Below are 15,488 nucleotides of genomic sequence, written 5' to 3'. Positions count from 1 at the left end.
GGTCTTTGCTAAAGTTTTGAGCCAAGCTCCTAGCCGGTAACTTTCGGTATCCAGGTCTGTGAGCCCTCGTGCCACGTCTCTCTTCTGCTTGTCCAGGGTGTCTGTGTTTTTACACGTCCCCTTCCCTCTTCAGCTTTCCCCTCTTGAGTCTGCATCTTTCCCGAGACTCCCCTTAGCCACTAAACTCCCTCCCTGTTTCCTGTTTTTGTTTGGGAAGTTTCCGTTTGGTTTTCTCCATTGTATCGGAGCTGCCATGCTTCCTGTGGCATCCTACATTTCCCTTTTTTGTGTAAACAGTTGATTAAACAAAAGGTTGTACCCCTGGAGGTACATTTTGTAGTTTCCAGATTTATTTTTCTTTCAGTTCCTGGTACTTTTCCAGCTTCTCTTATTTCTCTTATTTGTTCTTTGATGTTTCATACCTGGAGCTGCTTCCATATCTACTACCACTGCTGTTTTCTGCATCTTGTCCACTGTCAAAGTGTCTGCCAGAACCAGAACCATCTGGAGGTCCCACAGGAGCTCATCCTTGCTGTGCTTTACCACTCTCCATGGTTCCTCCCATTGGACTTCAGGGTCCTGCTCATGTGTCTAGCATATGTTCCTGTATATGATCAATAACACTTGCTTGTGTCTTTCACTATATTTTCCTGCCAGCATCATGCATCAAGAGTTTTTACTTATTTTATTTGAACAATGAGGCTAAAATGTCAGGCTGTCTACTTTCTAACATTCTAAAAAAACATTCTCCTTGCAGATCCTGTAAATGCCTTTGTTAGGGAAAATATCGAGTTTAATTTCCTATTCATACTACACAAGGTCCCAGGAACATATATTTTTATATTCTTTTATTTTACGAAGTAATTTTTTGTATTCGAACTTTTATTTTGAAATATCCTACTTACAACCGGAAAGTAAGGTCGCCGTTGCTATTGTGATTAGGTTTTTTTGTGATTAGCTAATATGATTAAGTCAATTCAAATATACAAAAATTGAATAGGATTTAACTTTATTTAACTACATAATCCGGGGGCCAATTAGTTCATGACCAAGCCGTAGGTCTTCCGAAAACCATAAGATACAGTAACGTGACGCTGGAAGCGGATGTGCGAAGCACGCACGGGCATGTGTGTGTTAAGGTTAGTTGTTATTTTCAATATTCGTCTTTTTTAAACGTTTGATCTGAATGTGGCAGATGATCTAGACCACAGATTCGCAGTAAGTGATTAGTGAAAATTATACATGCAAACTGTTTTGCATATCAGTGACATTTCTAACGGTTCCCGGAATACGGGGAAAGTCTGAACACTTGAAGAGATTTAAGTGCAAGTTAATTAAAATATTAAAAATGCAATAGAGGTTTATTGCATTCAATTATGTAGCCTAATTTTAAAGATAACTATGTCATTAAAAAACAGAAAGTCTTCAATAATCTACAGAATTGTGACTGTAGATGTGCGAAGCATGCATGGGATCATGCCCGTTAAGGTTAGTTATTATTTTCGATATTCGTCTTCATTAACTTTTTTTTAACGTTTTAAGTGACTGTGGCAGATGATCTAGACCCACAGATCTATTCTGTAGGTTGACTAGAGGAAATTATGCACGCCAACTGTTGAGCGTAACAGCTTCCTGAATGCCGGAAAAGTCGAGCCGCTTGTATCCGCGAAACAAAGCGCATTAAGAATAACGTGATCTGCGCTGCATGAATCCCATTACAGCCCTCTCGCTCTCAGCCACACAACTGCGATAGAGACGCGTGCAGAGATTTACGCCGGGCTCGAGCTCTGGCTCGGGCACAAGTCAGAACTTTCCCCACGCGCAGTAGCTCAAAAGTGAGTTACCTGCCTGCTGTCGGTCCATGAGCTTGGCAACCTCTTATGCACGTGGTAACTCAAAGTATATGCAGTAATGAATGAATAGCCTAATGAAACATGCACATCTATGTATTGCAATTAACATTGAGATTAAAAGTTAATTGTTCCCAATGCAAATGATTACGGAGAAACTAAATGTTAGGGGTCTCGCTAACCTAAACTAAATGTTAGGGGTCGCCTGATTCCTCTATGTATTCAGTTTCGGTCTGTTTTATCCTGTGAGAGTGAGATGGAAAGGAGATGGTAAATTTGCTGTTTTCTCCTCACTAGTCAGCAGAAAATAATATTTTATTAAATATTTGAGTGTGTGTAATGGTTCATTGTAATGAGTGATTAGTCTTACTGCATGCATCTGAATATATGTATTTATCAGAATACAATATTTTTACACCTCGAATAATAAAATGTGAGCATTCTGGAATTTCTTCCTTACTAGGTTAAAATTCAGCTTGTTGAGCAGTAAATCTCTGAGAAAGCAGACTGGTTACATAAAAACCTATGCTGTACACTACTATAAATCATTATTCTGAGTTTAATTTTTAATTAAAACTTAGTCAGATGCACATATTACATTCTTCATGCATTAAACATTCACCCAATCTTGTTTATGGTGCTGGTTGGAGGATAAGCGAGGTAAAGGTTAGGGTTAGGGTTAGTAAGGGTTAGGGTGAGTAAAGGTTAGGATTAGTGAAGGTTACGGTTAGTAAAGGGTAGGGTTAGGGTGAGTAAAGGTTAGTAAAGGTTAGGGTTAGTAAAGGTTAGTAAAGGTTAGGGTTAGTAAAGGTTAGGGATAGGGTTAGTAAAGGATAGGGTTAGGGTGAATAAAGGTAGGGTGAGTAAAGGTTAGGGTTAGTAAAGGTTAGGTTTAGGGTTAGTAAAGGTTAGGGTTAGGGTGAGTAAAGGTTATGGTTAGTGAAGGTTACGGTTAGTAAAGGGTAGGGTTAGGGTGAGTAAAGTTTAAGGTTAGGGTTAGTAAAGGTTAGGGTTAGGGTTAGTAAAGGTTAGGTTTAGGGTTTGTAAAGGTTAGGGTTGATAAGGGTTAGGGTGAGTAAAGGTAGGGTGAGTAAAGGTTAGGGTTAGTGAAGGTTACGGTTAGGGTTAGTAAAGGTTAGTAAAGGTTAGGGTTAGTAAAGGTTAGGGTTAGTAAAGGTAGGGTGAGTAAAGGTTAGGGTTGGTGAAGGTTACAGTTAGTAAAGGGTAGGGTTAGAATGAGTAAAGGTTAGGGTTAGTTAGGGTTAAGGTGAGTCATGCTTAGGGTTAGGGTGAGTAAAGGTTATGGTTAGTAAGGGTAGTGTTAGGGTGAGTAAAGGTTAGGGTGAGTAAAGGTAGGCTTAGGGTGAGTAAAGGTTATGGTTAGGGTTAGTAAAGTTTAGTGTGAGTAAAGGTAGGGTTAGGGTGAGTAAAGATGGTTAGGGTGAGTAAAGGTTAGGGTTAGTGCTAGTGAAGGTTAGTGTTAAGGTTAGTAAAGGTAGGGTTAGTAAAGATAGGGTTAGGGTTAGTAAAGACAGGGTTAGCAAAGGTAGGGTTAGGCTGAGAAAAGATTAGGCATATGGTTAGTAAAGGTAGTGTTCGGATTAATAAAGGCTAGGGTTAGTAAAGGTTAAGGTGAGTAAAGGTTATGGTTAGGGTGAGTAAAGGTAGGGTTAAGGTGAGTAAAGGTAGGGTTAGGGTTAGTAAAGTTAGGGTTAGTAAAGGTTAGGGTGAGTAAAGGTTATGGTTAGGGTTAGTAAAGGTAGGGTTAGGGTTAGTAAAGGTTAGGGTGAGTAAAGTTGAGGACTAGGATGAGTAAAGGGTATGGTTAGGGTTAGTAAAGGAATGGTTAGTAAAGGTTATGGTAAGTAAAGGTAGGGCTAGAGTTAGTAAACACACTAATAAATAGCCTGTAGCCAGTGTGTGTAGAGGCAAATGAGTTGTTTCAGGTAAAGTGGGTATTGAATGTGTTAAGCAGAGTGAAATTGTTTATTATCCTTGCTCAGTTTTGCGTTTTCTTTTATTCTCTATGCTCATCTTGGGAATTTTAAGTATTTCGTATATTATTTAATTTATAGGAATAACAAATGTATAGAGATTCAACTTATGGTTTGCTTTGCTGCATAACAAGAAAAACATGCATCAGAATTATGCTGCCAATCAAAAGTGTGGGCACACCTACATTTTGCTTATTTTCACTGTTTTCTACTTTACAGAAAAATGGTGAAGGCATCAAAAAACACACATGAGATTATGCTGTGTTAATGACATATAAAAATCTAAAATGTGTCACCAACTACAGACCATTTGTCATATCTCAAAAATAAACAGCATAAGACGGCATAACATGAGAGCTAATAAAGTTGCAGCACTGCTGATTAAAGGACAGATGGTAGATCATTCTACCAGCCAGTACTGACTGTAGCAGCTACTGCTGTTTCTGTCTTGGCTTGCGTTGGTTTAGTTGCAGTGCCACCCAGTGGTCATGTTCTTGCCTCCTTCTGTCCCATCATTACTGATACAGACGCAGACTTCACACAGTCCCCTGTCATCTCAATACACAGCAACACGCACATCTTGTCACACACACTTGCTCATAACTGTCTCCACCCCTCCCTGTCGAGGAGGATGGGGTGAGAAGTGCTGTCGTTGAAACGTGTCCCAAACGCGGGCCGGACCTCTCTGACGTCTAACAAACGTCTCCCAAACACAGGCCAGACCTCTCTGACATCTGTATTGGGAATTGTGACCTGTTATTGTTTGTGGATGGTTCCTCACACATGGCTCTTTAAGAGTGGGATCTGCTGTGCGTGAACTTTATGGCCCTGGAGGAGTGTATGTATCCTGAAGCATTTGACATGAGAATAAATGCAGTTTGTCTTTTGCATTATACTTATGCTTCTTTCCTTCTGTGCTTCCAGGTTGGGAAATTTGTTCAGTGTTGAGAGGATTTTATAAATGGATTGACGGGGAGTGTGTCACGATGCAGTTGCACGGTCTTGTCTGGTAGTCATATACGTGAATCAAACCAGCTTTATTTTAAAGCAAACCCACTGTAACACAATATGCAGTCAGTAAGCATGGAGCCTGACCTCAGAACTATGATTAAAAAAGAGGATTTGGATTTGGAGGGGCACCAGTCCTCGTGTGAAACCTTCGATGACTTTTTGAGAACAGCTCTGTGGCCAAAAGCAATCAAGAGAGAAGAGTCTTGTGTGTTCCACGGGACAGATGTGCTCGTGCTGAGGGAGATGGAAGAGTTGAACGGAGCACAACGAGTTTGCCATACTCTCACCTACACGGTGAAGTTTATTCAGTCGTCTGGTGGCCTGGATATAAAAACTGAAGATCCACTGGATCTTGCCGTAAGCAGCACTAACCCAGCCGGTCGCGAGCATATTTGCATGGTGTGCAGAACTGAACATGCCTGCCAAGCAAAGCTCCGGCTACATATGAAGGTCCACGCACGAGAGATCCGGAAGCAGCCTAACAGGTGTGGTAAAGAGCTCAGACAGTCTACGCTCACAGCTGCTCACCGGAAGAACTCCGGCTGTCGGAAGCCGACACAGACACAGGAGAACGATAAGAAGCATACTCAGGAGTCAGAAAAGAGAGATTTCCTCCCTGAGACTGAGCGGCGGACAGAGGCGTCTCTCCATCCCAAGCCAAACGGCGGCCCGGCACGGGGCAAACACGCGTGCGAGCTGTGCGGGGCGGAATACGTCCGCAGACAAAATCTGACATCCCACATGAGGATCCACACGGGCGAGACCCCGTACTGGTGCGGCACGTGCGGAAAGGGCTTCCGACGCAGCGACTGGCTGGCACTTCACGTGGGCACCCACCGAGGAGACAAGAGACGAAAGGAGAAGCTTTGCTTTCCGTGTAATCTCTGCGAAAAGACCTACCAGAGCGCGGAGGGTCTGAGGAACCACACACGCACCCACACGGGGGAGCGGCCATTCCTGTGCCTGATCTGCGGCAGGGCCTTCTACAACACCGGCTGCCTCAAGATCCACCACCTGAACTGCCATTCCGATCACCGGCCGCACGCGTGCCCTGTGTGCGGCCGCAGCTTCAAGCGCCTGGGGACTCTCAACAAGCACACGCGCATCCATACGGGCGAACGGCCCTTCGCCTGCGAACACTGCGGGAAAACGTTTCGCTATAAGTACAGCCAGACTCTGCACAGGAAGCACTGCAGTGAGGGCTAAGTGCATCAGCCACATCGGGTGCAGGCTGGGCTGGACGCCGCTCTAACGCATTCACACGCTGCAGGTTCGAACTTTCCACGTCCTGCTCCATCACTCCTGAGCCTGCAGGTGTGCGGGTGTCGGCTCAGCTACCCCCAGCCCAGCACGCCAGCTACAGGTGTCCCCGTGGCAACCCTGGGGAAGCCCCACACACCTGCAGTGAAGGTCTCTGAAGCACCTCAGGCTTGCCCTTCCGTACACTGTGAATGTTGAATCCTCTTCTTACGTTCTAGCAGATTCAGACAGAACATACAGTGTTTATGTGTATGACATCCAGTAGATAAATGAAACTGCCACATCTCTGAATGGTCTTGACAGCTCTGGGGTGAAGTGTAGGCAGAGACTTACTAACACTTGTTTTTTCTGTTTATTTCTGATTATTCTTCATGTATGGGAACTCTCCTTATTTGTTTACCCTTTTCTGTGTTTGTGTAAAATGTTTCGCTGAAACTTTTCTGTGTCAATATTGTGCTGCAAACGCTTTCTTACACTTAAAGTGCCATTTATATCTTCAGGAACTATTAAAATAAGAGTGATTTTCAGAACAAAAGGTCTAAGAACTACTTCTTAAAGATGTGATTTATATAGTGAAAATTATATTTGGCAATACTTAAGCAAAACGCAGTTTTCAGCATGTGATGTTCAGATAAACTATGAAATTAAATGTTAAAAATATTTTAATTTTCATGTTTGAATTTGTGAAAGTTTATTTGTCAATATGCACACACCATCCACTTAAAAACAAAACACAACCCACAGACATATTTACTGAAACATATATTTACTTACTAGAAAACCCCTGTACAGGTAGACGCCACAGCCCAGACGTTGTGGGGTGTTCATGCCTGTCTTCTCTGTACTATTCATCAGTAGTGTGCTTGTGTGGTGGACCACTCTCAGAGGAAGTGATGCGTGCAAACAAATGCAGAAACACCTCTGTGGTTGAGGGACACATATCAACACCACACCCCCCACCATTCTGGGGTCACAGCTAGGCTGGCAATGGACCACCACTACAGTAATAAGATATCTTGTCACAGGTGGTCAGACTCTGATGATAATAAGAATAATGATGTCATATGAATATAATATCTATTCCATATCAGTGCCACTTCTGCATTGAACAGAGCCTCGCAAATTGATTACGGCAACAGATGCAGTACAGCCCTTACATTTTACCCCCTCAAAGTAAAATATCGGGCGATTTGGTCGCTTACATTTGCGGGTTTCACTCTTTAACTTCCGATAGATGGCGGCAGCGGACCAGAATGTGCGATATAAACGCGTTTCTTTGAGCTGGAGGATTCTGGTGATGTGCAAATACCCTCCGTTCACGAAACTCTGTAACACGTTTGGCAGGTGTCGCACTTCGGTTCTGCATGCCCGGGCGCGAGTCTGAGCAGATAACGAAACATTTGGGCTTCAACTGCCTCGGAAGCTCCAGATTATCTTTAGAATAATAAATTACAGTTAATATTCGGTCGGCGCCTTTGAAAGTGTCCTGATCTTACTGCGAACTTGGACCCCCGGAGACGCAAATGACAATTTATTTGCGGTTTTGTCATCACGCGAAGACTCGCGGCATGATAGGGCTTGTTTCACGTGGAGTGGTGTTAAGATAGTCCGGTGCGCAGCGGTGGGGAGGAGAGAGAGAGAGAGAGAGAGAGAGAGAGAGAGAGAGAGAGAGAGAGAGAGAGAGAGAGAGAGAGAGAGAGAGAGAGAGAGAGAGAGAGAGAGAGAGAAGGGCAGCGCGCCGGACACACATCCACCGGCAACCTGGAACGGAGCGCCACGAAAAGTGCTGGTGTCTCCAAAGCCCGTCAGCCCGCCAACTCAGGACGAACCAGCAGGTAACACGGCAGTCCCCCCTCTCTCTTTCTCTCTCTGTCTCTCTCCCACGCCCTCTCTCTCTCCTTCTCTCTCTGTCTCTCTCCCACTCTCTCTCTCGCCCTCTCTCTCTCCTTCTCTCTCTGTCTCTCTACCACTCTCTCTCTCTCCCCCCTCTCTCTGTCTCTCTCTCTCTCTGTCTCTCTCTCTCTCTCTCCCCCTCTCGCCTTCTCCCCCCCCCCTCTCTCTCTCTCCCCCCCTCTCGCCTTCTCTCTCTCCCTCCCTCTCTCTCGGGGTGTGTATTCAGAAGTGTGTTTGAACTGACTGGCTGTGAGGGGAAACACCGTTGCCGAAGTCCTTTAGTTCATGTCAGAGGTCCCGTGAATATCGGTATTAATATCGCTCACAGCTCACGAATAATCATGGTCGGCCCGGACAACAGCGAAGTTTAACGGCCACTGTTACGGTTGGTATCTTTACAATGGCACAGGCTACATGTTTTTTTTTTCGGCTTGACTATGAGAGGGAAGATTATTGTGGGTTATTGTGACCGGCCCGTTTCACAGAAAGGCGCGTTTTACCGTCACATCATGCTGTAGTGTTTATTTCTGATGTGTTTGCTGTGTTTATTGGGTAAATGACTCTGGCTCTTTTATTTGGGGGAAGTTGCGACCTGCGCTCGTCAGACGGCTGAGTTGCGTTGACTCTGTACCGGACCCGTTTCTCCGGTTCTCGGGTTCTCCGTCTCTTCAGGTAGGCTCCGGTTCTCCGTCTCCGGTAGCGCCGTGCGCTCTTACTTATTCATGTGCCATCTAAACCGGTTACACTTAAGAGCGCGAGAAACGCAACGGGTTCGTTTTTCGCCCCGTGCCAGGCAATCTAACAACACAAAGTTAAATTATAATATTATCATTTAAATGTTATTGCGACTCCCATATTTTAGTATAATAGAAATATGATAATTTAAAAGTACGAATGTGCTGCAGTCTATTGATAAACGGGTCTAGTTTGTGATCAAACAAGTTATGAGTGTGTAGGCCGTATCGTTTAGGTAACCGGACTAAACCATCCGTTTGCCTAAATAGTCGTGAGTAATCTACGACACAAGTCCTAACATTTTGGTAAAACAGTTTTTGAAAGGTCTGGCGTTTGTCGTCCACAAGAATGAGCGTTGAGCAGTTTACACCACATGCTGGCAAAATACGCGATGAACACTACTGCGATCAAACGCTGAGCAGCTAAATCAATAAGAAAAATACTACTACCGACTCTCAAACAAGCAGTCAGTCTTCTTGATTAAATAAAAAACGAGTATTCCTTAATATTTGAGTTTTATTCAACTCAAAAATGTTATTTTTAAAAGTTATAAACGGCAAATATTTTTTTCCCCAGTGTCAGGTACAGCCGGATAGTGAGCACTGGCATTCAGTGATTTTCATGTGGTGTTCCATTATATGCAATACTTGCAAAAGTTATGATGAGTTTGTTCCACAAATGAAATGTCCAAATACTTCTGGAGACATGTACTCACTGTAGACTTTGGCTCCGACACACCTGACTAATATTCAGATGCTAACGGCGGCCTCGATTACACGATGAGGTGTGTTAGGTTAGGGTTAGAGTTGAACATCCATATTCTAAACGGGGATGCGATAACATTCAGTCATATTCAACTTCATAAATAAGACCAAGAAAACTGGTGTGTGTGTGTGTGTGTGTGTGTGTGTGTGTGTGTGTGTGTGAGAGAGAGAAAGAGAGACATCGAGAGAGAGAGAGAGAGAGAGAGAGATATGTAGACGATCCTTAGAAACCATTCATGTGAGTAAATACATTTTGTAGTGTGTGTATCATTTTCTGTGATGTTGAAAGTGAAGCCAGCTCTGCCCAAGTATCTGCGTGAGTCTATCACTCTGTCCAAATCCACTCTGAAAAAGAATATGGCGAGAGAGAGAGAGAGAGAGAGAGAGAGAGAGAGAGAGAGAGAGAGAGGAGAAAGTAGGTATCATTTGAAATGAAGGCTGGATATCTGGCAGGTATTTTTGAGTGGCAGCCACGAATGGAATGCTCTGTGGGGGGGGCTTGAAGATACCTATCTCTCGGAGCAAGGTGCAGGAGGATGGGAGAGGAACGAGAGAGGAGAAGAGGTGGAGAGAGGGATGGAAAGAGAAAGAGAATTGGAATCAGTGAGGAGCTGTGTGCAGTAATGAGTCATGCCAGGGAACCCTGTTCCTGACACGTCGCTCTCGTTGGGTACTTCATTACCTTCATCTTCCTCGATCCCTCTCTCGATCCCTCTCTGCGTGAGGTCATTAAATCAGCAAAGTTGCTCAGGCAGATCACAGAGAATGGGACCACAGAGGGTGTCGTTTGTGTGTGTGTGTGTGTGTGTGTGTGTGGTTTAGGAGATGGCCCTCTTGACCAGTTCTTGCGAACCATTTTAGAGAGAGAAAGAGAGAGAGAGAGAGAGAGAGAGACGATCAGACATCAAACACCCGTCTAAATCATGGTGTCAGAAGTGTTTCGTATGTCTTTGACCTTATGGAGGTCCCCAGCATCTCCCAGAAGCCCCACAATCACTTCATTACGTGTGATTGGCTTCTTAATTGAGCACAGCTGTGAACTGGGCGTCACGTTCTCCTCCGTTAGCTGTGGTGTCAGCGTAGACACGCCAGAGTGATGCGTGCAATAGCCGATTATGTCTCTCCAGTATGGAAACATTACCAGCGGGTTCGCATATCGAGCTTTATGAATGACACCGGGGACAACGGGCTGATTATGGCTCAGATTTGCTAAAACGTTGCCATACTGTTGACATGCAAAAATGCTCTTTTGTTTTTTTTTCATCTGTTATATTTGTGTTGTCTTAGGAGTTCTAGTTGCTTAATGAAAGTCTTCAGTAAGCCCCAATATGTTAGATACTATGGGATAATTTATCACATTACTGCATGTCTGATATCTTTGCAAATCATTTGGGGTTATGAATATTTTAGGGAGAGTGTTGAACATTTGCAGGGATAATTATATAAGATGGATGGACAGCTAGCTAGCTAGATATATAGATGGATATATAGTGAGTGACAGAGTGATAGGATAAAGGAAGTTCCCCATGAGAGGCACTTTGCAAATGCCCTCTCCTGTTTAGAACTCAGAGCTGCTGGATTTATGGTGTTTAGTTATTGCCCTGCTCATAAACACTCAGTGAGCAGGTAACCATAATACCCATTCACTGTTAGCTTTATAACATGACAAATGCTTGTTGTTGGTATTTATGTACACGTTGCAACCTTGGGGAGGGGTGTGTGTGTGTGTGTGTGTGTGTGTGTGTGTGTGTGTGTGAGTTAGTGAGAAAGAGACATTTTCTAAGGAAGCCTTTGTAGAATATTCTTTAGAACATTTAGAATGCTTAACAACCCTGAGTCCTTGGTGTTTTTAAGGTCAGTAATGACAGAATTACATTTCATTGCATGTTACAATATTACTAAAACAAACTACAAACTGCAGTTATTTCTGTGTACTCCCCCTAGAGTCCAGTTTTTAATGAAGGGAAAAAAAGCTCAGGAGGCAGTGTTAATAGCAATGGTTCTGGGAGCATGTTCCCATGTTCCCATATTCTCATGTTCCCATATTCTCATGTTCCCATGTTCCCATGTTTTCATATTCTCATGTTCTCATGATCCCATGTTCTCATGATCCCACATTCCCACGTTCTCATGTTCCCATGTTCCCATGTTCTCATGATCCCATGTTCTCATGATCCCATGTTCCCCATGTTCCCATGATCTCATGTTCCCATGTTCTCATGATCCCATGTTCTCATGATCCCATGTTCTCATGATCCCATGTTCCCATGATCTCATGTTCCCATGTTCTCATGATCCCATGTTCCCCACTTTCCCATGATCTCATGTTCTTATATTCTCATGCATCTCTAGAACAACATTATGTCAGAGAAGTCCTCTCCTAGAGCATCTCTTTGTCAGAAATGTCTTTCTTCTCCAGCAGCTTTATGTCTGAGTGCCTTTTTCTGGAGCCGGCCAGATGTGCTGTGTGGGTCTAAGGCAGGTTTATTGGCCTCCGTAATCATAGTCATTAGAACCAGCAGGTGTCTGAAAACAAGCCGACGTCATGAGTGCTGGCCAGTTCATCTAAAAAAAGAAAAACAAACAAAAAAAATACTAGTTAAGATTTGATAACCAGACTAAGAGGCCAAACTAGGGAACTGGGATTATCGGGGTGAGAGGAGATAACTGGGAGCAGGTGCCGCGCTTGTGGGAATGCCGTGGTGTGAGGAAAGGAGACTGAAAGGATGTGGTATAAGTAGACACTGTGAGGTTAATGGACTTGTGATGTGTAGCAGGTGTAGGCGGTGGGGAGAGATGGGTGGAGCAAAGGGAGGAAAGGCAGAGAAACCACCCCCCGCACCATGTCCAGCCCCTACATCTGTACCTTTACATACATACTGTTACTCAAGAAAGTTCCCAACATCAGCATTTACTACTGAAGCCCACTGCGGTTGCTCCAGTCGGGGTGGCGCAGCTCTAGCCTAGTGCATATGGTTATATGGTTTCCAGAGAAACGGCTCTTTCTGGCCAGAGTGTTGCTGAAACCTCACACACATGAAGTGGCTAGCTGCTCGACCGTAAGATGTGCTGCAGACATCAGCTACTGGCCTCTTCCGTACCCAGCAACCAAGTTCCTGAGGTCCTGTGTGATGTAAGACACTTTATTCGGTATTAAAACTGTGATCAATGTACTGCTAGTCATTAGTGACTAATGAATAATGACGACTGAGCTACACTGTATGGCCAAAAGTATGTGGTCATCACTCCTAATTGTTGAGTTCAGCTGTATAACTTATAGTACACAGTCTTGCATCTCCATAGCTGAGTGGTGGCATTAGAAGGGGTAGAAGGGGTTGTACTGAAGAGCTCAGTGACTTTAATTGTGGTACTGTCATGGGATTCCACATGGTCCTCAAGTTAGTTCATGATATTTCTGTGCTGCTTTGCTTTACGTGCTTTAGTTGTAAGACGGAAGCATCTAGAAAGAACAGTAGCTCAGCCATGATGTGGTAGGCCATAAACTCCCAGAGTGCTGAAGTGCACGGTGTGTAAGAACGTCCTCCTGTCCTCTGGTACATCACTCACCAGAGTTCCAGACCAGCTAGAAGCAACAACAGCACAACTATGCACAACATCAAGTTTAGGCTGGAGTGGTGTAAAGCCGTCGCTGGGCTCTGGAACGGTGGAAATGTGTTCTCTTGAGTGATGAGTCACACTTTGCCATATGCACGAAGCCCTGACCTCAACCCCATGGAAGACCTCTGGGAGTGCCGATTTTAAGCAACATGTCTGACCTCACCAGTGCTTCTTTGACCAAAGGACAGACACCCCAAAATTGTTTGGAGATCCTTCCTAGAATGGCGGAAATGGTTATAGCCACTGATTAAAGGCCAAATCGATGTCAAAGCCCACGGCTATGGAGAAGGATGTCCAGCATACAGGTGTGTTGGTCAGTTGTGATGGTCTCTTGTCTACACACTATTTTTTTCTTGCCTTGATCAGCTTAATCAATAACTCTGTGTTGATCAGGTCGTACCAAGGCATTGTTATTGATCAGGGGTCTCCTGATCATAAGCTTCCACACTAAGAACAACCACTGTTTAATCCGCCTATGTTGGGCAGTCCAACCCAGGTGTGTGTGCGCGTGTGTGTGCGTGTGTGTGTGTGTGTGTGTGTGTGTGTGAAAGAGAGAGATGCATGATCCCACATAGAGTGCACAAAACAGCTACCCATCTGTATTGTCTTTACTTATAACTACATAAATGTTCCCTCTTTAAAGGATCATATTGAACTTTGTGATAGTACGACCAAAGAGAGGCTCGTGACAAATGTTTATCTTTGCAGGTGTCACCCTGTCTTTTAAATGGCAGAAAGTGTCTCTCTGGCAACTGAATTAGAGAGCACTGAGGAGAATAGTCCCCACACCCATCCCATACGCTCTGTGCTTGTGTTTGGGTGACCCACGCCCAGTTTGCTCTGTGCTTACGTGCGGGTAACCCCAAGGCTGCATGATGTGGAGCCACAATGACACTGAATATGGCAACTGTAACTGTAACTGCAATTGTAAGCTACATCACAAAACTACAGTACAAAACTACAGCCAAACTACAACAAAACAGTGCTAATGTGCTTTTGTGATGAATATTGTTGTCTGAAGGAAATGAATGCCATAATTCAGCATTTGTTGGAGGGTTTACTGCATATTGCACGCGCACGCACACACACACACTCTCACACACACACACACACACACACACACACACACACACACACACACATACACACAGAAGCAGAAGCTGCAGAAGCTGCCCTGAAACCCTCTTCTAGTTCCCAGAGTTCTCTCTGCGAAGTTTGCTCTTCACCTCTCCAAACTGCGGTCCGAAGCAGTCTACCTGGGCACCTGCGCGCCAGTCCAGTTCGGTGAGGACTGAGGGATCTGCAGACTGGGGTTAACGGTGCTGCTTCTCACCTGCTCTCTGCTGCCATGGCAACGTGTGCTTCCATTGCATGGGCCCGGCAGCATCACTGACGCTTTGGGTCAAACCAGCTGGAATATAATGTGCACTTGATGGGTTTATTGCTTCCATGGAGATTTCCACACAGTGATGAAATGCTATTCTTTTGCTCCAGTCTCCTCTCCCCCTCCCCTCCCCCTCCTCTCCTCCCCTTTCCTCTCCTCTTCTCTCCCCCTGTCCTCCCCTCTCCTCCTCTCCTCTTCTCTCTTCTCCTCCCCTCTTCTCTCCCCCTGTCCTCCTCTCTCCTCCTCTCCTCTTCTCTCTTCTCCTCCCCTCTTCTCTCCCCCTGTCCTCCTCTCTCCTCCTCTCCTCTTCTCTCTTCTCCTCCCCTCTTCTCTCCCCCTGTCCTCCCCTCTCCTCCTCTCCTGTCCTCCCCTCTCCTCCTCTCCTCTCTTCTCCTCTCCTCCTCTCCTCTCCTCTTCTCTCCCCCTGTCCTCCCCTCTCCTCCTCTCCTCTCCTCTCTTCTCCTCCCCTCTCCTCTCCCCCTGTCCTCTCCTCCCCTCCTCTCCTCTCCTCCCCTCTCCTCCTCTCCTCTCCTCTCAGCACTCTGACAGTTTGTTTCGTGCAGAAATGATGGAGCAGGTGCACAGTTGCCTCCATGGAGCAAATGATGAGAGAGAGAGATGGCAAGAGGCAGAATACCTTCTCAAACTCTCTCTCTTTTTGACGGCTTATCGAGCGACAGCTTTTAGTCAACATGGTCTGAATCACTTGTACACCTCTGGGTTTTATTTTGCTTCCAGTCCAAGCGGACAGCGTGGCGTGTCCGGAGCAGGGATGGCCCTGGCTTCCGCAATCTTTCCCAAAGCTCTCCCAGCACCACAGGCTTTGCTGTTTCCTGCCGATCTGAGCAGCTGTTTCATCTGCTCTGGCTTTCAAAACAAAGCAGAAATTTCACCACGTAATCACGTAACTTTGTCGTGCTGCTCATATAGGCAGTGCGATTCTCTCCCCTGGGGGAGTGCTGCTGGACACGCCCCCAAT

The 15,488-nt window shown here is 45.1% G+C and overlaps 1 protein-coding gene across 2 annotated transcripts; it reads left to right on the top strand.

Annotated features, from left to right (window-relative positions):
* The first annotated feature begins 928 nt into the window (after window positions 1-928).
* Window positions 929-6,787, top strand: LOC113591308 (zinc finger protein OZF-like). Of its 2 annotated transcripts, none has more exons than XM_027031768.2 (2): window positions 929-1,139; window positions 4,769-6,787. In XM_027031768.2, exon 2 carries the CDS (start codon window positions 4,913-4,915, stop codon window positions 6,059-6,061), a length of 1,149 nt encoding a protein of 382 aa, XP_026887569.2. In that variant the 5' UTR covers window positions 929-1,139; window positions 4,769-4,912; the 3' UTR covers window positions 6,062-6,787. The 2 variants fall into 2 exon arrangements, with proteins under 2 accessions (XP_026887569.2, XP_026887570.2); XM_027031769.2 differs by lacking the exon at window positions 929-1,139 and adding an exon at window positions 1,148-1,218.
* Window positions 6,788-15,488: the final 8,701 nt, after the last annotated feature.

Source organism: Electrophorus electricus, chromosome 11 (genome assembly GCF_013358815.1).
Source record: "Electrophorus electricus isolate fEleEle1 chromosome 11, fEleEle1.pri, whole genome shotgun sequence".
NCBI lineage: Eukaryota > Metazoa > Chordata > Actinopteri > Gymnotiformes > Gymnotidae > Electrophorus > Electrophorus electricus.
Note: the sequence above shows the minus strand (reverse complement) of the source record. Positions and strands in the feature narration are given on the sequence as shown.

What these genes read in the sequence shown, in the direction of transcription:
- LOC113591308 (XM_027031768.2), top strand. Translation starts at nt 4,913, where the DNA reads ATGCAGTCAGTAAGCATGGAGCCTGACCTCAGAACTATGATTAAAAAA.